This window comes from Eschscholzia californica, unplaced genomic scaffold (genome assembly GCF_041429995.1).
Source record: "Eschscholzia californica isolate CP2 unplaced genomic scaffold, dmEscCali1.0.p SCAF_2, whole genome shotgun sequence".
In the NCBI taxonomy this organism is placed as follows: domain Eukaryota; kingdom Viridiplantae; phylum Streptophyta; class Magnoliopsida; order Ranunculales; family Papaveraceae; genus Eschscholzia; species Eschscholzia californica.
Window position 1 is genome coordinate 51453260 of NW_028238309.1, and position 24835 is coordinate 51478094.

The window sequence follows — 24835 nt, forward strand, 5'->3', positions numbered from 1 at the left end:
AATCATTAATAGATTCTAGGTTAACTTACTTAAATAATTCAACGCCAACACCTAATGTCCTAAATAGACATTTACTTGAGGAGTTCTGACGGGAAATCTATTCTTGTTCTTTCATACTAAGATAGCCTATGAAAACTGAAAGGACAAAATAATTAAACTTGTCTAGCAAAAGGAATGGGAATCAAAATATAGGGGGCTTGTAGTACTATAAGAATAGGTAAGAAACTCTCAAATTTAGAACTCATATTGCAGAAAATACAACTAAGCCTCGACCTATTTTAAGTTTTACAAATATATTCCTATAATAAGAAAAGACCATAACCTTTTTTCGACAACTCTACGCAAATAGTCACGTGCTCTTCTTCATTTTCAAATTTAGGGTTTCATAAGAAAATATGTATTTAGGAAATGTGCCAGAGGCGGGCGAAATAAAGAGTTTGTAAGATAACGTTGATACGTAATCATGTTTTATAGAACTTCTAAGTTACGAAAAATTACAAATAACTTAGAGATGGCAACTTATAGATAAAAAACTATTGCAATAATTTAGGGGATGTACAAGTCTTGATCACTTTTTCCTTGTAAACTTTTGAGCTTAACAAAATAGAGGTTGGACTTTGTAATATTTGTGGATATATTTTCTTGATCACATGCTTTGAACCAAGACATCCTCATAAAAGCAATACATCCAAGTATCCAACCACTCCAAAATTGTCCTTAGCTTTACACACAAATCTAAAATTTTCCAAAGTGGGCAAAATAAGAGGGTGGAAGGAGGGAAACAATAAACTAATACCTTTGGTCAACTAATGACAAGATAAGTTAGGGCAGAGTACAGGAATCTGCAATTACTATTTGGAGCTTGACTAACCAAAGTCTAACAAAGGTGCTATGTGTGGTGTACACATACCTAGTTATTTGACAGGAATGGGTCTAATAGACTTTTAGCTCACCCTAAATCACGATCCGAAACCTCACATAAAATCACATATTAACGTACGTCTCTTATAAGTTGTAAGAGATTTGCTGATTTAGCGGTATGTATGTACAACAAATTCTTTTTTGAGAGTCAGAATCCAATCCCAACAAACTAATCTTTCTATTGAACAAGGATAAAGCAAGGCTCCTCACCCACCAAACTGAGTAAAGATTGGATGACAGAGAATTTTTAGCATTACCTTACATCATCCCACACATTGAACTTCTCAAGTAAATAAATTTAGGGCTATTCGTACTTCGCAAGCCATTTTTTATACGGTTGTACAATTGTATTAGGGCTGGTATTTCTAGAATTGGCTTCCGTTTGTTCGTAATCAATCTTAGACCTGTATGGCGCGGAATGCTAAGTTTGTTCGTAATCAATCTTAGACCTGTATGGCGGGGAATGCTAAGTGACTCAACCTTGTCGTAGGAAAAAAAAGTATTACCATTATCCCACATCACATGAATATCAAAAACTTATGTCTCAAAATTTAACCACTGAATAACAATCAACATCAAAATATCAAACCATAATCATTTCAAATCATTTCTTTACATTCACTAATTTCATAATATCCATTCTACTCCACAATCTTCCTAACATCAATCTTATAATCTTCCCTTAAACCATTTTTACCAAAATTAAAACAAAACCTTGGTAAATTAGCTTTTGGAAGATCATGAAGTTTAAGAAATGAAGAAGGGGGAAGAAACAGCTACTTTGGCAATACAAGATGGAAATAAAGCAAGAAAAATGAGAGTAGCCATAATCCCAACTGGTATAAGAAGTATCATCAATGGTGGTGGTGGTGGTAAAGTTGGAAGAAGCAATGGTAGTATTAACAACAATACTGAAAATGTCAACATTACCAAAATCGAAAAATTGTTGAAATATTGAACCATTCTTTTCTCACAACAATACTTCCTTTACTGCTCTGATAACTTCCAATGGGAATTTATCATCTTCTTCTTTTAAACCTACTATTAGAGAGAAAAAAAGAGAGGAAGTAAAGATAGTTTTTGGGGTGGAAAGATTTTATGAAATCTTTTGTGAATTATGTCTTATTTTTGGTATCTTAATTAAGTTCTCTGATTCTGTTTTATTTGCTTCTTTAGGTGTATCTAAGGGATATATACATATAAATGACGTAATTAAGGAAAGGAAATCAGAATGAGTGTGCTTTCCATAAAGGGGAAATTTTCCGAGGTACAAAATTTTGAGTTAAAATCTTTTTGCCTTCTCTTTTGTTTCTCCCAACCCCTACCACTATTCTTTTTCTACTCCAGAAATGGTCGCTGACAGACAACATTGTTTGCAACTTTTTTTTTTCAAATCTTTCTCTCTTCTCCTCCTCTGATAACCACCACCTCCCTCCACTATCATTTATATCTTCTCTTTCCTCTTTCTTTCCTCCATCTCTCCTCCCCTATCATTTATATCTTCTCTTTCCTCTTCCTCTACTCCATCTCTCCTCCCCTATCATTTATATCTTCTCTTTTCTCTTTTTCTCCATCTCTCCTCCCCTCTCTCCCCCCTTCCTTCTTCCTTCCTCCTCGTATCTCTATTCGTTCTAGTGAAGGGGAAGATCCTTCGTCACATAACAATTGTTGGTTTGTTGGTTTGGAGAATCCCACAAACCAGTACGAATTGGTTGGGATCTCTCACCAAGTAGCGTACTGGCTTGGGAGATTTCTCCCACACTAGATGAATTTTCCAACAAAAGAGATCTTCTCCTTCGCTGGAATAGATAAAGAGAGAGAGAGAGAGAGAGAGGGGAGGAGAGAGGACAGAGAAGAAAGAGTAATGGAGTTGTGGAAGGAGAGAGAAGAAAAAAAGAGCCTTATGGTGGTGGCCAAAGTTGGTGGCTGGAGGTGGTAGACGTAGTTGGTGGTCGGAGGTAGCCAACGAAAGTGGCCAGAGATCGCCGGATAAGAGCAGAGAGACGTCTGAAAGAAAAATATTAAGTCACTAACAATGACAGTTTACCAACGACTCTTACCCCCGTCAAGAAAATAGTGGTAGAAGATTTGTTTTCCACTTAAAATTTCGTAGCCCAATAATTTTCTTGTTTCCCTTTTTGGTGGGCACTTGGGTGTGCGAGAAATGGAAAAGAATTGAAACATGAACTACTAATTTTCTTTTCACAGGTCTGTCTCATCTGCATTAAGATCGAAGCATATCATGTATTCAGACTAGGACATTACAAGTCAGACAAAAACCAGCAATCTAAAATCTAACTCAAGATAGTAATTCAACAAAACAAAGAGACTGACAACATTGATCTTAAACTGCTAATGTCTAATGAACAGTCAATAGATTGTACAAGGGTAAAAAAAAAAGATGCCATAACTCACAATAACACATATATGTAGTATAAGTTTAATTTGTACATAATGAAACATAAAACTAAAACATAAAAATAACCAAGAAGGACAAAAAAAAATTACATGGATGATATACCAACCCTATCAATAACCTCATCTAAAACTAACTACTACATATAATATATGGGTCATATAAGTACATAAACCTATGTTGAATAATAAGTAAGAAAAACTAGCTCGTCGGCTAGCTGGATTAAACGATTTCCTACTTGGCCAGACCCTGACACCAACTCTTTTACAACAGTACAAGTTAGAGAGAAAGATTTACCGGGACCGTTAACTATCTGTCTGCCGTCTGTGGAGAAGAGAGAGATCGGAGATCACTGGCTGGTTGGTATTGCGAGGTATGGAAAAAGGTAGCTGTGAAATATAGAGAATCAAGATTCATCAAGAACAACATCAGCAGGATCTCCAATCCATGACTTTCCTTCTCTCCATTGGAACCTGATTCTAAGTTTCCCATTCGCGTCGACACCAACCACCTCTCCTTTACTAGCATGAGTTTCCATCCCCCATCCCCATCTAGGAGTAATTAATCCTCCTCTAATTTTCACTTTATCGCCCACCATAAACGGTCTTACCCGCTCCATTTCATGTACTTTCGATACCCATAACCTCTCCATGAAGCAAAAAGCAACCCATAATTCCCCATCTTCTATCCTGTGTACAACACCGACACTCTCGTGGCTCGCTTCTCCCCACTGATGTGTTGGGGTTGAAATGGATCGTTTCACCCTCACCCAATCTCCTATCCGAATTTCCTCTTCTTCTACTATTTCTACCTCGGCTGGATCAAGCATCCAAGTTTTCGACCCAACAGGTGTGTAAATTCTCAGCTTGCCATCTGCATCTATTGAAGATATCGTCCCAATACTAGTGTGGTTATGACCTGACCATCCAAATCTTGGTTGCTTCACTGATATTTTTACCTTCACTCGTTGTCCTATAACGAGCCTGTCTACTCGTTCAAGTTCAGAAGATTGTCCCGTCCATCTCTCTTGCTCCCCGCAAAATCCAACAAGGACAGTTCCATCCCATGCGTCACCTTCATATCCTATTCCTTGTACAATTCCAATGCTCCCAGGTCTAAGTGATTTCCAACCGCTTGAGTCGTCTCTTATCTTAACCCATTCTCCTACTTCGAATATCTCTTCTACCTCAAGATCTGCAGGATCACCTCTCCATAAACCTGATACACCAAAGAATGCAATCCGAACCTCTCCATCGGCATGAACCCCAGTTATAATTCCTCTAGAATCTGTATTAGCGCTTCTCCATCCCCACCGTGGCTCAACGAGGCCAGCTCGAAATCGGACATGCTGTCCAATTTTTAAGGGTGCAACTTTTTCAACGTCTGTGTAGTGAGTCATCCATCTCCCTTTTCGAAAACAACATGCCAATTCTAAATATCCAGAATCTTGAATACTGTGAACCACAGCTAAGTTTTCTTTGCCGATGTTACTCCAATCGTATCTAGTTCCCATACTTGGCTTCAAACGAACCCAATCGCCAACATCAAATCCTGAAAGTCTTTCTGCATCCCCAGGAGCAATCTTCCATAAGGTCACTCTACCAGTCACTCTAACCTGCATAGTAATAAAGAAGATACCGATGATAACACGCGAGTTCAGGTAACAAGAAATGATTAATAAACAAGATCAAGAAAATAAGAACTTTGACTAACATTTAGTGTCCCGTCCATGTCTATCCTTGCAATTTTCCCAATAGTAGCTGCAGTTTCGTTTGACCATCCAAGTCGCGGCTGAGCAACAGACGGTATTACATGAATCTCTTGTCCCAACTCAAAAGGTGGTACCTTTTCCATATCTGTTACTGAACATGAGAAAGGCTTGCTTCTGAAGCAGAAAGCAACACCCATGTCACCATCCTCTTCCAGGCTATGAATTATTCCAATACTGTTTCGTGTTACGTCCTCCCACCCATACTTCGGTGAGGATACTGAAGCTTTAACCCGTACCCAATCACCAACCTGCTCAAGTGTTGCACAGAAGTGAAAAAGGAAAGAAAAACTTGAATATAATCATTAAATAGAAATATAACCAGAAAAAATATTAAGATGTTATTAATATTACCTTGAAATCTTCAACCTTTTCCATGTCAGAAGGATCAGCTTGCCAATGAATCGGGCGATTAGGTATTTCAATCATCAGTAGACCATCACTCTCTATCTCACTTATTCTTCCTACACTATGATGAGTCTCACCGCCCCAAGCATATCTTGGCTCAGCAACAGATCGTTTCACGCATACTCGGTCACCAATCTGGTGGATCACAGACTCAGTATGAATAAGATTAAAAGAAAAGGACCCAAGGAAGGAATCTGTCATAATCTTACCCTGAATGGCTCAACATGTTCAACTTCTTCTGGTTCACAGTGCCATGGACTTGGTAGATAGCTTAGTTCCAACAAAAGACTATTGTCTGGTCTGATGCAGTAGACTATTCCAATGCTTCCAGGTGTTACAACTCCTAGTCCATGTTTAGCAGTGGTTAAAGAGGGGCGAATTCGGACCCAGTCACCAACCTTATATTCTTCAACCCTTTCCATTTCTGCAGGATCAGCTTTCCAGCCCCTGGATGCTCCAGGAAAACCAACACGTAAAATTCCATCATCATCAACACATAGAACTGTGCCAATGCTATCGCGAGATTGACCACGCCAACCATACCTGAAAATAGAAAATCATCAATTCCCTGTTGGCCTCGCAAGCCAATGACAAGAATAGATGGTCAGATTGCTTGCAAGAGAATGAGACCACAAATATCGAACAGTCAAAGAAAAGAATCACAGAAGTAACATCACGCATGACAATGGAATCATACTTCAATAATGAGTTTTACTACAGCACTTCCTATATGAGCATCATATTAGCGTAAGGTTTACGGCTAGTGATGATTTTGTCTCATGAAATCCAGGTTTACCACAAGGCTTTGAATGAGATTGAAATTCAAATATACATAAGTAACCATTTGGCACCTCACTTCTAATGCTATTTAGTTTACACAGCCCCAAGTGAACCATGCATTAGACAGCGAAGTAGACAAGATTTACGTAGTGAGAAACCAAGAGATGATCCTAAGAAAAATTGAGATGCCTTGGCTTATACTTCTCGAGACTTTAACCTATGAAATGACTCTTGTACGTAATCGTTGTTGAACACTTGATAACCATGTTAACATATCAAATAATAAGTTGTTTAGATAAAAGGTCATCATACCGTGGCTCTTTAACATCAGGTTTCAGTTGCACGTGTTGCCCACGGTCTAACGGTATTACTTTTATAACATCATTTGCAAGAACTCGAGCCTCTCCAGAGCAAAATGACACAATTAGATTGTCCTTGTCCTGGACACTCTGAACAAAACCAACACTCTTATGTCTTGCACCTTGCCATCCATAGGTCGGAGTCTTCACACTTCTTTTGAACTTCACCCAATCACCAATCTCATATCTAACCGTAGTGAAAAGTACAAGCTTGATTAATTTGTGAACCAAACTTATGAAAGTTGAAAAGAAGGTTGTGTCTTAAAAATGAAATAATAACACGTATCACGAAACATGAAACTAGTGGAATTGTTTATTGATAAAAAAGAAATTGAATAGAAAATCATTTTACTCACATGGTAGGAGACAGATGAATTCCCTTGTTAACTAGTGCTTCCATCAGATCTTCTGAAATCCAATCCCGGGGCAGGGCTTCCAAAAAATCACGCAGTGTCCTGCCACTGTCCATAAAAAAGGTTGTATAAGTGAAGTCCATCATATAGCCCATATAAGCATTGGATATTTTGTATGTTGAAACACAGATTAACAAGATGGACGTTATTTTGGCCCTTACCTGTGATTTCGGACATCAACGGCGGCTCCTGGAAGCTGCAACATTACAGCAATCCATTCAAGATTTTCACGTATCATCTTTGCTGAATCAGCTGCTATATGGAATGCAGTGTCACCTTCATCATCCTGATAAGACAAAGCATTACAGCATGTCAAATAAGGGAAAGACATCAGATACCACAAGAGATAACCACACTACATATGTGATTTACGCACATGTCGACCGAAATTCTATAGTTGAAGAGCGCAACTGACAAGAAAAAAGTAGCCATGATCAGTTTTTTTTTTTTGAAAATTTGATTGAATTTGATTGAAAAAAAGGAGAAAAATACAGAAGGGACGAAAGGAAATTGGGTTGCTTAAGTTATGCTATACTACATAACCCAGGCCTCCCAATTCCAAACAACATCCAAAAAAGAGGACCATTTAAATTTTGAGGAACCACTAATCCAGTAGTGAATTGTTCCTTTTACATCTTCTACATCTACCGATGAGAAGGAGTTTGATTCCTTAAAAATTTTGTCGTTCCTGTCCTTCCATAGATTCCATGATAATTGAAGTGGTTCAAACTTAAAAAAAATGATGGGAGAAAAAGAAAAGCAATAAAGCTTTACACCACGTGTTACAGCTAAAATGTCACGAATATTAAGAGTTCCGGACTATCTCACGCGCATGACCCTGTCTCATTGTTTGGTGAAACTAAAAGGTATTAAATATTATATACGGAATGTTCCACGATTTTTAGAATTTATTTTTATTTTGGATGTGTTCGTTAATAACACAAACACAATTTGTTGAGTTCCTTTTCCTTCTTTTTCCTTTTAGTTACTAGTTCTTAGATTCTATAAGAGCTAAAGTGTTTTAAGAGGGTCGAGATTTTTGGTGGAAAATATAATGCTATGATGCTCATTCTCCGAATCTGAGTTATCAAATTCATAATTTTTAAGGAAGGCACTTAAGCCCTAAGATTCTAATTCTGTTGTTTTACAAACATATACTAATGGTCTGAACCTAGTTAGTTCTCTAATTTACTATAGAATTCAATCTCGCTGAGGTGCTATCTGTTGCAGAGGTCAGTCAAATAAGCTTTTTGGAGAGGTATGAAGAGAAATTAGGTTAAAAGGGATGATGCTAATTGTTTTGAACTCCACTAATTTGAAATGGCCTTAAGGATTTAACTGTGTCGTTACTGCAACTGTGAAATTAACCATAAAATAATATAGTGGCGCATTTTTCAATTCCACTAATCAACCTTCAAAATTTTAGGGTCCCACAGCTCAGTATTGATTCCCTGAAGACAATGTTTCAGTATTCAAATACTCAAACAATTAAAGAATGAAATTAAATTGAACTTGACAATTACCTATACATCACAAAGAATGCATCCATGTTATATGTTTCCTTTACTTAAATTTCAATCACTGGGTGATTGAAAGTAAAGCACATAAATCATATAAACACAGATATAGAAACAATAAAATTGAGTAATTACCCCATATCTACGTTAAAAGGGACAAATAATAACAGAGTTTCCAGAGAAGTAACCTGCAAATTACAGTTTGCTCCCGATGATAGAAGTAAACCGACGCATAGTTTTGCACCTCTGGCCAATGCAACATGAAGAGGTATAGTGTTGTGCACATTTGGAATGTTGACGTCAACTCCAGCATCCAGGATAATCTACAGATGCATAGAAGAAACAAATATTTATCGTAAGAAATGAAAGAGAATGCTCAAAAAAAAAAATTTACCTAGAACGGGAAAGCGTGATACTCAACATTCTCAAAATGGATTGAATAAGATATCTAGTACCTTCACCAACTCAACATCATTAGCCATAGCTGCTGTGTGCAAAGCAGTTCGAAAGTGCTGTGTATCCTGACAAGTTGGATCAGCCCCAGCAGCGAGCAATATTCTCACCAATTCTCTCCCTTCTACAAGAATCAAGAAGCGGATTACTAACAGGCTAAGCAAGATAAAGAAGAGCAGAAAAATTCTGGGTGCAGCAAAAGTACTTAAGATTTATCCTAAATAAAGAACTGCTGATTCAGGGAGTCAAGATAAAAGAAGAGCAGAAAAGTTCCGGTTGCAGCAATAAATGTATCGGACATTGCTGCACCATCCCAAGATGATCCCAAAGAAAAAAAAAAGTCACCTTCATCACATCAACCAATATGATAAAAAAAAAACTGTCAATTGGAACGCCTCTGCATAATTGGCATTCACATTTACAAGAAATTCTTTTCGTTCACATTAATACAGCAAATTTTATATTAACTATAACAGTTAGTTGAAAACAAAGGAATCCTACATGAGATATCAATTAATACTTTACAGTGAGACATCATCAGTTTATCATAGTAGGATCTACTAACAGTAAAATTGGAACTAAAATAAGACAATCTAGTATTACCAGTTTCGTGGTCTTTCTTTAAAGAAGATGCCATACATAAAGCAGTTCCAACTGGGGTTGGTATATCAATTGCTTCCGCAATCTCGGTTACGGATGCAATCTCCACCCACCTTCTCACAACAGCTAAATTCCATGTTGCTATGGACATGTGCAAAGGACTGCACCATCAAAAGGATGCCACAAAAGATTACGAACATGAGAGTAAATTAATACAAAGGGACAATATGTTTCATCAAATATATTGCAACCGAAACTCTTTGATAATGTGTAATTCTTGCTACAAGCCTACATATTTTTATCACTAAAAAATTTTCCGGAACGGCAGAGTCACCAAAATATTTTCCTTGACTGAAATCAAGCTACTGCCGCCATGATCAATTTCATATATAATCCTTCATGATCTTAAGCAGCACGAACGGATATCAAACTAATTTCAGAGGCCCACTGCAAGCCACTTAAACTGCATGATCAATTTCACATATAATCCTTTATGATCTTAAGCAGCACGAACGGATACCAAACTAATTTCAGAGGCCCACTTCAAGCCACTTAAACTGATGAACCATTTGGACATAATCAATCAGGATTCAAGGAGTAGCCAAACTAATTTTTACAGGCCCCAACTTAGTCCTAACAACAGGTGGAGTTCACATATTTGAGGAAAGATGAGTTACTGAGTCCGTAAACATAATTTGAGGAAACATTGACTTTCTTGTTTACAGGTATTAACTAGTGTTTGCTTATCGGATTTCTATTCCTGATTGACAATTAGACCAACAAAGAACCGGAATCTTATTGCACGGATCTTGGCAACTGAAGATGATCCTGGCCCGAGTTTTTCCATCGTATCAAGACAAAAGTAGATGCCAAAAGTATCAAAAACTAATTAATACAGGGCAACACTGTAAGTCTGTAAGGATGCTTATATCAAATTTTTGAGGAAACATTGATTTTTCTTGTTTGTAGGTATTAACTAGTGTTTGATTATGGGATTTCTATTCTACATTAGACAATTGGACCAACAAACAACTAAAATCTTTTTGCACACAGATGTTGGCAACTGACGATGATCTTGGCCTGAGTTTGTCCATCATATGACAAAAATCAAGGAATTAAATTCTTAACCAAAATATTTCCACTTCCATACCTACCAATATTTTCATCGAAACCGAAATTTAATTGAGTTTCTCTTAATAATGTCTTGTCAAGGAAATAAATTTCGAAATATTTCGGTCGTCTCTATACCTAGAAATTTCCACCGAAACTGAAATTTCATTGCTTGACAGAGATAGATGTCAACAGTATAAAAAACAATATAACTACAAAACTTATTCATACAAAGTAACGCTGCAAGGATGCTTACGTCAAATTTTTGGAATTCAGAATACCCATTGATCTGCAGCCTCCATTTTCCAGGATAACAATAGCACAATCTGTATACTTCTTGTTAATGGCTCTGTGCAGCACAGTTTCACCTTCATCATCTACTGCATTAGGGTCAGCACCCGCCAAAAGTAACTCCTGTAATCATTAAGACAGATCTAGGAGAAAAGTCAGAAAGAGGTAGAGCGTAAGGGACCATAGGACCTACGGAAAAAATCAGGAAATCCTCGATCATGACTTACACGCATGCAATCTGGTTGTCCATGGTAAGCACAAACATGAGCAACTGTTGGACCAAAACCTTCTCTCAACCTAGAACTAACATTAGCTGATCTTCTAATGAGAGCACGGACACATTCTGGAGATCCAGCTGCTAAAGCAAACACAATTGGAGGATCTCCATCTTTATCCAGGACATCAACATCTGCTTCCTGGTATTCTAAAATGGCTTCAACAACTTCTACACATCCCCTTCTGCAAGCCAAGTGGAGAGCAGTCTGACCATCCGCATTTTGTGCTTCTAAAAGGGAACCAACTGAACTGCCATTTTTTCCTGATGCAGCCTTCCTAAGCAGATTCCTGCAGATACAGATGTCAGAAACAGAGTTGCAGATTCTTCAATGTTCGGACAAATATATAAGGAACTAATGAAAGTGAAACTGTTAGCCACTGAACTTACTTAACAGCCTCAAAGTTCCCTTCTGATACAAGTCGATGTAAACTGCTAGGATTGTCCTGGACTAGCTCAAAGACAGATGTAGGGGATGGTTCCATGGCAGTTGTCCCGGGACCCTTGGCGAAGTCACTGCAAGTTACAAATTACACAGGTCTAATTCATGCATCTGCAAAAACATAATCTAGAACTTGGTAGAACTAAACCAAAGAACTCATAATTCTGCAATGTGGATTGAGCAAAGACCCATTTCAGGTATTTACTATTTTTACGATTTCATTCAAGGAGCAGTATCTGATTAAATGCGCAAAGCTGTTGCTGTGTGCTGCAGAGAAAGCAAATGAGAGAAGTCGACGACTCTATATGGCTGACCAAATATCTATTATGTTGTCCACACTCCTTAAGTGCTAAGCAGCCTTTATATTTTTGTTTGTTTGGACTAAGAAATGAGCAAAAAGTAACTCTACAGCTTGTGCAAACTAAACAGTATGCCAGAGAAAACCTTCAGCAGAAAATACAGATATATGTGTATCTAACATACAAAATTGACAACTTTCAAGCAGGAAAGGATGGAAGTCACTCATACTTATCAGGGCTCGCAGGAGGGCTGCGAGGTATCTCTTGCAAATGGCGAAGAAATATTGTTAGCATTGCATGGAATGTCGGTCTTTTTGACGCCTTAAATTGTAAGCAATCACCGATCATCTTCCACAATTCTGTAGGTATACCAACGCCTACTACACTTGCATACTGTGGTGGCAGTTTCCTGGTCTTGACAACAGCTCGATATATATCATCTGAACTTAAACCAGACCACCTACATCAACATTACAATCCTTTGCTGAGTAATTTATTTAATGATGGTGTTATGCTATTATAATGTGGAAAATAACACTACATACGGGATGGAACCAGTGCACATCTCCACCAGGGTACACCCAAAACTCCACGCATCTGACTCTATAGATATACCAATTGCATCATCCCAAAACAAGGTCTTCTTCAGTGGTTCCCATGCCTCAGGAGCCGCGTAGTGTGGATTCAGCATCGTACAATCCATGCAAGAGTGTGTTCTTGAAGAATCGTCCTCTGGAACTGCTCTAGCTTTGCGGCAGGAAGATTTCTTCAAAATTGCTGGAAGACCATAATCAGAAACCACTGCCCGGCCATTGGCATCTAAAAGAAGATTGGATGGCTTAAGATTCATACAGACAACACCAGCCGCATGGAGTTCAGCCACACCGCGAGCAATGTCTGCTCCATACCTGCACTTAGAGTCTTAGAGAGTGCTCAAGATGTAAAAGGTGTCTCACCACACTGACAAATATAATTATCTGAGCAATTAGATCATGAAAAATCAATTTTTTTTTTGAAAGATCATGAAAAATCATTATCCAAAATTGGTGGATAGAAACCTAATAGATTTACGGAAAACAAACTTTTGCAATAAGTAAATTATTTAAGGAGCTCAAAGTTTTTATATGCATTGCAAAGGATATGGCTACATCCTAGTGCTCAGTTCATTCGCGAGATAGTGAAAGCAATGATTAGAATATCTGTTTTCTTCTCTTAGATATTCAACCTACTCTTGCATCCCTTATTTTTAGGTAAATTAGTTCAAGAAAGATATGCCAATGAGGCAATGACTAGCCTAATTGACAAAAGAGTACATGAAGTGGGAGGAGACAGTTTCAACTTTCAACTCACATGTATATCATAGTTGCTATTCACTGACTTGAGTATATCACAGTGCTATAGAACTAGTCACAAAGAAACAGTGAGCAGGTTAAGAAGATTCAGATAGTATTGGACAATCAGGTTGCGGAAGGAGACCAAGCATATCTGAATCAAGGCATTTTCCAGAAGAGGGTTGAGCTATAGGATTGAGGTGAGCTATAAAGATGTAGCCTCAAACCTATAACCTTGAGGGTTCAACGAGGTTCTTATGTCTCTTATTGTTTTAACGTTGAGATCACTCCTCGCGCTCTATCAGACTATATCCTCGGACCTCGAATATACACGAAGAAAGAACTATCTTTTCAATCTCTTAAAGCTTTATATTTATTATCCTTCTCTATCAAATAACTTAATCTTATCAAGATCAAACTCTACCATTTGTCCATGTTAAATTTCTTTGTTTTAACTGAAGAAATCTCATCCTGTAGACCTGAAATCTCATCCTGTAGACCTAAAATTTCCTCAAATTTGTATTTTATCACAAGCTTCTTACAGTTTCGCATCTGCTGTATTGCGACTTAGGTTGCTCTATCGTTACTGTCTTGTTAAACGTAAACTTACTGGAGATGATTACTTCTGTTCCAAAAAACACTTCACTCGTGATTGTGGTGGTATGGACAAACTACCAGTAGGACCCGGCAGAGATGTACAGTGTGGAGAAGTGGGTCGGGCGAGAGGGGTCTAGATATAAGTCACAAAAACAATAGTTTTAAGACAAAGATAGGATAAGAATACTAAGCTAAGCTTCAGTCACTAATAGGCAAGACAAGAAGTTAATGTTAAGATAATTGAAGGAAAAGTGAAGAAGGTGGTTTGACTGATGATGAGACTGATAATGGATTATATCCTCGTCCTACATGGGAAATACTTGAGCTAAATGTTGCATCCCTCGAGATTGAATTGCAACATTCAAAGACAGAACTAAGTTGAGCAATGAAGGAGATAAGAAACAAAACTACAATAAACAAACAAACGGATATAAGGCATCAACCAATCAGGCTACTCATAATTCATCACTGAAACCCTAAAATCTATACAACAAAAGAATCACCATAGAAAAGAGTACAGATACTTGGTCGCTCGCAACGGTGCATAAGAGACATACCCATTACCTTCATAGTCTAAAATTCTAAGTATTCCTCATAACCAAATGGTTTAGAGCCCTTGGACTATACATCAAGAAATACAACTATTAATCATACTAGCAGTATCAGTGAATAGTTCTAAGTATTCCTCATAACCTAAAAGTTTACCTAATATACTAAATTCTACATCTTACAGGGGATGCTTGTGAAAGTTCAGTTTTTTAGGGATTTCCTACTGTGTAGCTTGATAATTAAGTACAATGGATGATCTTATTTCTTGATGAATTAAGAAAAGAACCTGAGAATTTGCTCAAGAGTGAGACGCCCTTCATTCTGCTGCATTTCAGACATAACAGATCCAGAATGCCTATCCATAACAAGGCAAAGACTTCCTTCCAACTTCATAGCACCATGAAAACTGCAAACATTTCTACACCACATCGAAGATCTACGAAGAATTTCTAATTGATTCTGAACCCAACCTAAATCTGTCTCATCACCAAGCATCACTTTTTTAACAGCAACTCGGTGGCGACACTTTGCACCAGTAAGAACACCAGACCACATCTCAACTCCAACCCTACGCCCTTCACCAAGCCGTCTAATTAACCTCAAATCATGATGAGATGAGAGATCAATTAAAGAACCACCGCCACAACCAACAGCAGAAGAGCTAGAAGGATTAGAAAGACAACGCCTCCTGATTCGACCAAACTGAGCATCTTCTTCATCTTCAAACTCATCATCGTTATCTTCATCATCATCATCATCGTCATCGGTGAAGTCACAGTCGAAGGCGGTGGCAGAAGATGAATGAATCAAAGCAAGAACAGCAAAGTTTTTCCGAAGAGCATTTACAGAGTTACCTACTAATGAAAGATGACGGCATCTAGGACATGAAAGATTAGTATCTGGTGAAGCTGAGAACATTTTAGATAGACATTCTTTACAGAATCCATGACCACATTGAAGTAAAAGAGGAACTCTATCTTCTTCGTTGTATCTCATCTGACAAACCGAACAGCACGGGACCTTCATCTTCTCTTTCTCTCTCTAAATCTCTCTCTCTCTCTCTATCTCTCTCTCTCTCTCTCTATACCTGACTTTCTACCAGTCAGGTAGAAGATAATTGAATAAGAGAGAGAGAATCAAAATCTGTGTCAAAATGAAATTAGACTAAAAATCAGTCAAATCAAAATCAGGACTAATCAAGGAAAAACTCAGTGAAAGAACTGATTTAGATTGGAAAAAGCTGAGTAATTGAAGAGGATAATAAGTGATGATGATAACAGATCCATAACTAGAGATTGAAAGAAGAAAGAAATTCTAGAGAGAGAAAATGAAAGAATTAAGTTAAAAGGAAGGAAGCGTAGAGAGAGAAAGAGAGAGGTAGGAGAGAAGAGACGAGAGAAAGAGAGAGAGAGAGAGGAGCGGAGAAGAAGAAGATTTTTCCAATCCTTGGTTTTCTTTTGTTATAAGGCTTGATTCCAATTTAGCCCCCAATTTGTGACCAATTGGAAATTTGGCCTACATATTTATCTATCATTCTAATTTCTCCCCAGAATCATGATTTTATTAGTTAAACTTAACTGACATTATTTTCTTTCTCTTTTTACCCTTCATTTCAAAAAGTTTCCCTTCATGTTCCTTTCATCTTTCTCCGATCGAAAACTAGTTGACGACTGGTTTAACAAAACTCCATCTACCCCTGGCAACAACCAATTCTCCGCCACCATATCCAACTCGAGTTCACTATTTATCTCTCTCTAATTAAAGCTTCATTCGAGACCCTGGCTTCAATCAAGCTTCGGTGTTAAAGCTTAGGAATGAAGCTTTGATCTTAAAGCTTCAATTAGAGCTAAAGTTTCAAGATTGAAACCCTAGCTTCGACTAAAGCTTCGGTGAAAGGTATAAAAAAGGGTTGGAGATGGTGGCAGAGACGAGTTGGCGGTGGTTGTCGAAGGACAAAAGGAAAAAAATGAAATTCTTATATGGTCTCACCAAGCCAACCAAACCATCGAAAAATTTGTCATCGCTTGGATAAGAAGGCAATCGGAACACGCTACACTTTAGTCCAACTATACATACATATAACTTTAATTACTTGAGTTTTGTTGTTTTTCAAGTTAAAGATAGATAACAACCAAAGTAAGTCAGTTCAAAAAAAGATGCATAGCAGTACTAAACAATATGCATGAATCAACCTTAAAGCTCTTCAACAGATATTTCCATATAAAATGTCAAAGTAGTAGTACGTTACAACTATCTGAATTATGACCTTGTCGTTTTATTATATCGGTTAAAACATAAATAAGACTACCTTTTCATGATAAAGAAAAATTATATCAATACCATTCCTCTTCGCTTTATGCTAGTCAGAGAAAGATAAAAGGGACAAGACGGTAATACTTATTGAAAGAGTGATAAAAAGGAAAAAAAAATATTGATGGTTAAGTTTGAGTAACGTGAGTAACGGAATAATTATCTTGGGCCAAATTAGAATGCTGGACAAATATTGGGTCAAATTTACTAGGTAGTTACAAACTCCGGCCCAAATTAGAATTACCCCCTTATTTTATACTAGAGATTGCGTTTGGACCTCTCCCTGTCTTCTGAGAACTGCCCTACGCCTGGACGCCCGCCACGGCCCTACTACTTTCTCTCTCCCTGTCAATGGATCATCGATTTATTCCTAACTTTTATTTATTTATTCGTTTGGGTAGTTTAGTACATGAAGACTCTATACATGGCGATAATAGATGAGTTTGATCTCCCTGTCATTGTCATCAATTCACTTTCTTATCATGTATAGAGATGGAGCGATTCTTTGTAAGGTAATCGTAAGCGGAAGAGCCAAAGTATGACGTGACTGTCATCGGTTGTAGTTGGATTTGATTCTCGCACGTAAAATTTTGGTGTTCAGTATCAAACCAAATTTTATTTTAGATGCTTTGGTGCAGTAGCATGTGGTGTGGATGCAGGGTGTGCCTTCAGACGGCCATCAGCGAACAAAAACTCCTTTTAGTTATATTTTGAAATCAATTTTAGCCCTTAACTACTTAGTTTTGAAAGAATCCACTAACTTGATGGCATAGTTTTATCTGTCATTGTTTTTCTCTCTATTAGCAAATGAGATATTGATGATCGAAATAGCAAAGAAGCATGTGTGATGAGTAATAAAGTTAACCAATGTCGCAATGGTGAACATGTCCCAAACTCTTGTAACATATATACATCCTCCTTTCTCTTTAAAGGGTCTCATTTAAAGTTTTTCACTATCTATTTAGCTTTAATTTTGTCGTATCAAGGTTTTGTTTAAAATTTAACACCAAACTCCTAAATTCTTAGTCATGTTAACGTTGTGGTGTCATAGTTGCATTTCTTGTGATCCCTTACTCTAACTGTAGAAAACAAATCTTTCTTGCATCACCATTCTTTTCATTTTAGATTGTTGGATGAAAAATAACTTTCATTTAAATGATGAATTACAATGTCTAATTCTCACAAAGAAAATAAAGAAATAAATCAGGAGGACTAAATTGAAATATGATTAGTGGAAACTGGGTGAAATCAGAAACCAATGGCTTTAGACGTTTAGGAGCTAGGCAGCCAAATTATGGGCGGCCATCGTTGTAAAGTCGCCACAAAATTTCTTGATCACCGTCGAATATTGATCAAAACCTTAGAATCACCAAATCAAATGTAACCCTAGAATTTTGCATTTATGACATGCATCATAATGTAATAGGAGATGTAACATGAATTTACTAAAGGTGGGGGCTTTGGAGAATAAAGAAAAATCTCTAGGGAATAAAGACATAGTCAACCATGATTGACTCAAGGAGTCATATTTATTTTTTGATCCAAAAATTAACTAATTTGATCTTACCCCTAATCTTCATCTTCCTCAGACCCCATCCCACCGTAAATTAACTTTTACATATTCTGATTTTAATTCTTGCAATATAGATTGGGAAGTCCCTAGAAGTGAAACCATAATATTAGTTATGTTGGGATTCTTAGGTAATTAAATACCCCAACCTGAAATGGTAGTCTGATATCTATACTGCCCTTATGATAAGGAGATAACATTCCTGTTGGGTTGAGTACCCAATTGACGAATGTTTGGATAATAGATAACTTTAATATGACTGTGAATACATCATTATCTTCTAAGCAAGAATTTGAATTGCTTTCCTGTCAAAAGAGGGGGAGATTCTCAAATTTTTTTACAAATAGATCTAGAGAGATCATGTAATAAGGCGTTGACATTAAATACCACTTTGATACGTGGGTTTCTCTCAGAAATCTAATTCCTGTAAGAGTTTATCTTGTTTTCTTTGAGAATCTTGAAGAGAGAGAAAGCTCGCTAGAGAGAAGACAAGGATGTTGGAAGGGGTTTCCATTTGTCGTCCAATGGAAGACCCTTCATCTTCTTCAACTCAGATCTGAGTTGAAGGAATAAGTTTTAGAGAGAGAAAGAAAGGAAAAAGGGGAGGAAAAGAGAAGAAGAAGGGAGAGAGAAAGAGAAAAAGAAGGTGAGAGTTGAAGGCAGTGGCACGAATTTGTGGTGTGATGAAGTTTGAGGAAGATGAAGATTAGGGGGCAACAGACAAGTTAATTAATTTTTGGGTCAAAAAAAATATGACCCCTAAGTCAATCATGGTTGACTAAATCTTTATTCTCTAGAGATTTTTCTTTATTCCATATTTACGACTCATTACAAATTATTCCTTAATAGGACAATTGTTAAAAATGTCAAAGAAAAAAACCAAAAATGCACCAGCCATAGGACAATTGTTAAAAATGTCAAAGAAAAAAGCCATAGGACAATTGTTAAAAGTGTCAAAGAAAAAAAACCAAAAGTGCACCAGCCGGGAATCGAACCCGGGTCTGTACCGTGGCAGGGTACTATTCTACCACTAGACCACTGGTGCCTTAATGCTCCATTACCCCAGACCTTATATTTTGTTCGTTTTCTCCATTATAAGTCAATACACAATAACGAGTTAAAGTAATTCATCTTTGTTTATAATTAGAGTTTTGAACATATTTAGGGTCTAACAACGCTTTATGATTTTTTGCATTTATTTTTATATGGCTAACAACGCTTGGAGAGCCGTTAGTTCGTTACACTAGCTATAGTGGATCTTATTGTTTTGGATTAGTCCTACCTGAAGACAAAAGCCCCAAAAACCTTGGTATAAGGGATTCCAAAGTCAATCTTGTATGCACATGGTGTTGTAGCTTAATGTGGACTTCAACAACGACCTACCAAGACACGGTTGAAATAGTGGCAGGAAGGGCGACCGTTGAGATATATATCCCTCGTCTAGTCGGGACTCGAAACTAATTTGGAGGTGGCCGAACAAAAAGAAATTAGTCTCTTGGTCGTACAAGTCCGACGGGCTTTGCCCCAACCCCGCTTTCTCCCCAATCCGTGCTTCCTGCAATCTAGGGCAAAATGCCCCGCCAGGCTCAAAACCAAGTCCAGTCCGGAATCGGAAATTAGGGTTCAAGCCACCCTTAAATGGTCCAGTTCCGAGCCGTCCCAACCCATTGTACACACGCGCACCACTGTCATCGATTCATCATGCAATGATATGCAAGTAGAATAGTGCCGTGGACGACCCGATTCATAAACGAGTTAAGGACCCGATTCATAAACGAGTTAAGGACCCGATTCATAAACGGGTAAGGACTTCTTAACGAGGTGATTCATAATCGGGTACGGTATCACGGGTTGACCCGACCTAGAAAGAAAATGAATCTTCTATCTTCGCGTACCATTTTGTTCCCGAGGGACGAAGCAAGGGCTCAAGGGTTTCTTCAAACCGTGAAACGAGAAGAGTAGCAGAAAGTTCAAACGATATTCGGTAATTTAGGTTTAGGTATTTTCTAACTCATAGTTTAATCGATTTGATCTAATATTGATTTCGTTCATCAAAACTCTTCAGTTTAATCATCTCATAAGCGTTTTCATATAGGTCTCCATCTCTAATATTGATGATGTTTTGATTAATCCGTTCTTTTTTTTCCCTTTTTTAAAAAAAAATTCTGGTTCCGTAGTTTTTTTTATTGAAATGATTGATGTTCTTGTTGATTATTCTTTGACTAATTGATTTATCATTTCTCAGTGCGGAAGCTAAATTTAGGGTTTCAAATCATGTGTGATGGAGTTAGATCTTAAAGTTGTTCCTTTATATTATTTATTATTAGCTAAAAATTAGTCTGAATTGGAAATAAGACTTGTTTTAAGTTTGAGTTTACTAGAAAGATAAATGCAATAGTTCATGTTATGGTAGTACTTTCAACACATTTAAAATGCATTTTTAGACTCAAATTTAGGGATGGGGTTTTCAGGTCTCTGAGATTATGGATGTGGATATGAAGTCTAAGTCACCAGATGATGTTGATGGAAAACCATCGTTTCGTCGGCCATCAATTGATGCTGGAAATAGAAAGTATCGTCGCCATTCTCCTGTTAATGAATCAGCTTCATCTCCGTCAGGTTATTAATTGTTCAATCTTCCTTCTTGTTGTCGGGTTACCATATTTCGTATAACTTTTATTTTGTGCCATATCTGATCTTCAATCATGTCGGTTTATGGTATTTTATGTAACTTCTATTTTGTGCTATATCTGAGCTTCATTCGTGTCGGTTTAACAGGGGTTCAACTCGGTTAAGCTGGTTTTATACATTCAATTGTTAAACATCAGACGATTAGATTTAAAAAAGTTAAAATATATAGTTAGAAAATTGTGAGTAGTTTTGTGTAGTGCTAATAATTGATTTTTTTATAGGAAAAAAGAAAAATAAGAATGAGTAAATTCTATGTTTCAAGTTCAACTTTCACTCTTTCAGAGTTCATAGACTGCAGTCGAGTTCCTCCCCTTTTTCCCCCTAATTAGCTTAAGGGGGAAGAAGCAGTTCTTTGTCGAAAGCAGTTCTTTGTCAAAAGTATTCTGCCTTCATGATTCACAGATTCCGTATCCGTATTACTTATCCCTTTGTATTATATTTATTGTAGCTTAACATATTAAATCTTTTACTCAGGCGCGTAACTGGATTTTGCCTTGTCGGCTTAAATACTTTGGTTACTACTTAGCTATATTACCATTGTATCTTTGACAGGAAGTCCTAAACATCGCAGAAGCCCTAGCCCGACTTTGAACAGAAGGAAAGATGATGGGAGAGAGTCTCACAAAAACTATGGTCGTAGTCGGTCTGGCAAAGGTGGCGATTCTCACAGATTTTCTGAGCGGGAGTCTTATGGGAGATCAAGTAGTCGTAGGGATGACGAGTACAGAGGATCCCACAGGCGCGATGGAGAAAAAAGTCACCAGAAATTTTCTTCATCTGGCCATGAGACAAAGGGTAGGCAATATTCTGATTATACAAGAAAAGAAAGTAAATCTGATAGGTCGAGAGAACACCGACGAGATGATGATAAACCTGATGAATTCCATAGTAGTAAAGATAAAGTGGGCGGCACCTCAGTTTTAGAACGACATAATCGTAAGGAGAATGAGTACTCTAATGAAACTAAATCAGAGAGAAGATCAACTAACGCTGATGATGTTAAAGCTGGGGGAGGAAACAAGGATAGGCAAAGCAGGGATAGAGGGTGGTGGGATGACTCTAGGGATTCCAGTAGGAGTTTGGGTGATCAGAAAAATGATTACAAGTCCCCTTCAGACTCCAGAGGGGAGGGCAAAAACTCAACTAGAGGCAATGGTAGTGTTGGGAACTTCAAAGAAACCCATAGAACTAAGGAACTGGATGAAAAAAAAGTTGATGTGGTGGATAAGAGGAAGCATACTGATAGAGAATCTGACAGGCGCAAGAGCAGGTTTGACAAAGAACCAGGGGAGATAGATAATAGGAGTTATGGTAGAAATGAACAATATGAGAATAAAACCAGTAATTTGGATGGTGAATCTTACTCCAAAAAAATGAAGTCTAATGAGGATAGTAAGTATTTCATTGCTTCAAGTAGCTACTTCATTTGTTATCTCTCTTTGAATTATAAATGATTTTTCTGATGAAGCACTTACCAACATCTCTACTTGTATCACAGCCTCAGGACGACATGTTCCAAAGTCTGTATTTGGAGCTGATCAAAACATGCTATCAAATTCTAAGCAAACTCATAATGTAGTTGACGACACTACGGCAAAGACTGCCCAGCCGTTCACAACTGAAGTAGACGCCGCAGTTGGTCTGAATGCAGCTAAAGTTGCAGCGATGAGAGCTGCTGAATTAGGTATGCCTACCACCACCAATTTACAGACTAGCTTTGTCAGATCATTTACTATTTTGTTTGTTATTGACTTACAATTGTGAAAGATGGACGAGGCTTAGGAGCACACGTTGATTAGTTTATTTACTATTTTAAGACCTGAAAACCTTATCCACTGATTCTGAGACTCTGATCGAAGGTTATGAGTAACAGTTTTCAAAATGTAGTGAATGAGTATGATAAGATTTGAGTTATGTCAAGTGTGTAGAAGGGAGCTGGCCAACTTAGTTTCCAAAAGCAGGCTTTCTTTATTAATTAAATAACATGCGTATTAACGGTATTATTAATTGCTCTTTTTATACCAGATACTCTATCCACGTTTGTTACCGCGTACTACATTTCCTGTACCGTTTTGGGTTGGTTAATCATCCACTCACCCATATCTGCAAATTAAAATCTTCAGCCTAAATAGACCTAATTTTTTTGTAAAAATATATAAGCTGAACTAGTTGAGTGATTAACTACAAAATTCAAAACGTACACCACCGAGAATAGCATTCCGAAGAGGTATACACCGGATACGCACACAGTAGCATATCACATAATGGTACCCATAGCTTTCTAGGTTACATTGTGTACATCTACATAATATGAGATGTTATATTCCGCACAGATTCATTATCCTTCTATATTAAAAAATTTGTGATGACTGTACTTACTTTACGAGAGATGTAAAGTTTCCTTGTAATCTCCTGGTATCTTTCCTTTGTTCAAATTTGGTTATTTACCTTCAGAAAACGTGAGAAATTTGACTAGTCTACTGATATGTATGATCTAACTTGGATCTATCTACCAAATTGCAGTAAACAAGAACCTTACAGGTGGTGGGTTCATGTCAGCTGACCAAAAGAAGAAATTACTATGGGGAAACAAAAAGAACGCTGCTCCTGAAGAGGTATTTTATCAAATCCTACTATCCTAATTTCTTTATTCGATTCTAGGTCTGATCGAAAAGAAATCAATTTCTTTAACCAATTTTATTGCGTTTCCATCTCTACTGTTTCTTTTTTCCCTTCGAAAACTACAGTCTGGTCATCGCTGGGACACTCCAATATTCTCAGACCGTGAACGGCAGGAGAAATTCAACAAACTGATGGTAATTACTTGTACACACAAATTTTCCTTTATATTTCTTTAAAGAGACAACCAGGAAACAGTAACAATTATCATATCTTTCTCTCGGATGTTAACTTCTTGCATAAAATTTTCAAGTTATTTTGAAATGAGAAGTAATTTTGTACAAATCATCAACCTGTACTGACACGGTTTTAGAGTCTGAGGTTACATTGGTACATATGGCCAATTGTAGGGTGTGAAGGGAGAAGTGAAAGTGGCAGAGCAGAGCAACCAGGACGAAAACCAATCGGAGAAGCAGAAGGAGCTACAACTGGATTTGGAGAAGCAATATACTGCTGGATTACGCAGGAGAGATGGCCGAACTGTCGGATTAGGTCTGTAGTTATCATCTTGTTTGCTTCGTCTTCTTCTTCTTCTTCTTCTTCTTCTTCTTCATCTTCATCTTCATCTTCATCCTGTACTTCTACTAGAAAGTCTTGTGGCAATTTTTTTGTTGATGGATTCACTCTTGCTCTGAATTTATGCTTTTGTAATAGATCTTTACTTTTCTTAAGTCGAACGAAATGTTTATGCACTATCTTAATGTGGGATGTGAAATGGATGCCCGTTTATTTGGATGGTAAGTTTATTCGTAAGTTTACCCGGACTAATGGGTATAATGATTGCTCTGGATCTTTATATTGTGGATATGACTGGACCGACTCCCATGAACCGTTACTTGGTCCTTGTACGTTATACTGATTTGGCTCTCTATGCATCACAAGCAGATGAATCCTTCTCCCTTGGCAGCAATTATTGATGATTTGCTTCTACTCTTTCTTTTTGTTTCTCTTTTTTTTTTTTTTTTTTATTGTTGAAAGTTCTTTTTGTTTCTCTTGATAACAAGATTAGGTGATCCAAGTTATTGTTTTTTCAATCTACTCAAGCTGGAAGTATTAA

At 37.4% G+C, this 24835-nt stretch overlaps 2 protein-coding genes and 1 non-coding gene across 8 annotated transcripts; 1 reads left to right on the forward strand and 2 right to left on the reverse strand.

Annotated features, from left to right (window-relative positions):
• Positions 1 to 3310: 3310 nt before the first annotated feature.
• Positions 3311 to 16024, reverse strand: KEG (protein kinase KEG). Its single transcript, XM_086660484.1, has 16 exons — positions 14815 to 16024; positions 12597 to 12959; positions 12281 to 12511; positions 11701 to 11826; positions 11264 to 11600; positions 11002 to 11159; positions 9639 to 9796; positions 9038 to 9159; positions 8771 to 8905; positions 7227 to 7351; positions 7009 to 7113; positions 6606 to 6839; positions 5723 to 6056; positions 5460 to 5648; positions 5051 to 5356; positions 3311 to 4952 (listed from the first exon to the last, which is right to left on the reverse strand). Exons 1-16 carry the CDS (start codon positions 15552 to 15554, stop codon positions 3744 to 3746), a joined length of 4872 nt encoding a protein of 1623 aa, XP_086516610.1. The 5' UTR covers positions 15555 to 16024; the 3' UTR covers positions 3311 to 3743.
• A 3358-nt stretch (positions 16025 to 19382) lies between these two features.
• Positions 19383 to 19453, reverse strand: TRNAG-GCC (transfer RNA glycine (anticodon GCC)). The gene has a single exon. It is a non-coding gene; the product is annotated as a tRNA-Gly (tRNA).
• Positions 19454 to 20266: 813 nt separating this feature from the next.
• LOC147558812 (pre-mRNA-splicing factor) lies at positions 20267 to 24706 on the forward strand. 6 transcript variants are annotated; one of them, XM_086660491.1, is made up of 7 exons: positions 20267 to 20401; positions 20880 to 21027; positions 21652 to 22491; positions 22598 to 22783; positions 23623 to 23714; positions 23847 to 23915; positions 24092 to 24706. In XM_086660491.1, exons 2-7 carry the CDS (start codon positions 20892 to 20894, stop codon positions 24635 to 24637), a joined length of 1869 nt encoding a protein of 622 aa, XP_086516617.1. In that variant the 5' UTR covers positions 20267 to 20401; positions 20880 to 20891; the 3' UTR covers positions 24638 to 24706. The 6 variants fall into 6 exon arrangements, with proteins under 6 accessions (XP_086516617.1, XP_086516618.1, XP_086516620.1 ...); XM_086660492.1 differs by having other exon boundaries at positions 20267 to 20407; positions 24129 to 24519; XM_086660494.1 differs by having other exon boundaries at positions 24129 to 24519.
• The last annotated feature ends 129 nt before the right edge of the window (positions 24707 to 24835 follow it).

Coding starts and splice junctions, on each gene's coding strand:
- KEG (XM_086660484.1), bottom strand. CDS start 15,554: ATGAAGGTCCCGTGCTGTTCGGTTTGTCAGATGAGATACAACGAAGAA. Junction 9,797..11,001: donor CTGAATTCCAAAAATTTGAC/GTAAGCATCCTT, acceptor TTGATGGTGCAG/TCCTTTGCACATGTCCATAG. Junction 7,114..7,226: donor GTTGATGTCCGAAATCACAG/GTAAGGGCCAAA, acceptor TTTTATGGACAG/TGGCAGGACACTGCGTGATT.
- LOC147558812 (XM_086660491.1), top strand. CDS start 20,892: ATGGATGTGGATATGAAGTCTAAGTCACCAGATGATGTTGATGGAAAA. Junction 21,028..21,651: donor ATCAGCTTCATCTCCGTCAG/GTTATTAATTGT, acceptor TATCTTTGACAG/GAAGTCCTAAACATCGCAGA. Junction 23,715..23,846: donor AGAACGCTGCTCCTGAAGAG/GTATTTTATCAA, acceptor CGAAAACTACAG/TCTGGTCATCGCTGGGACAC.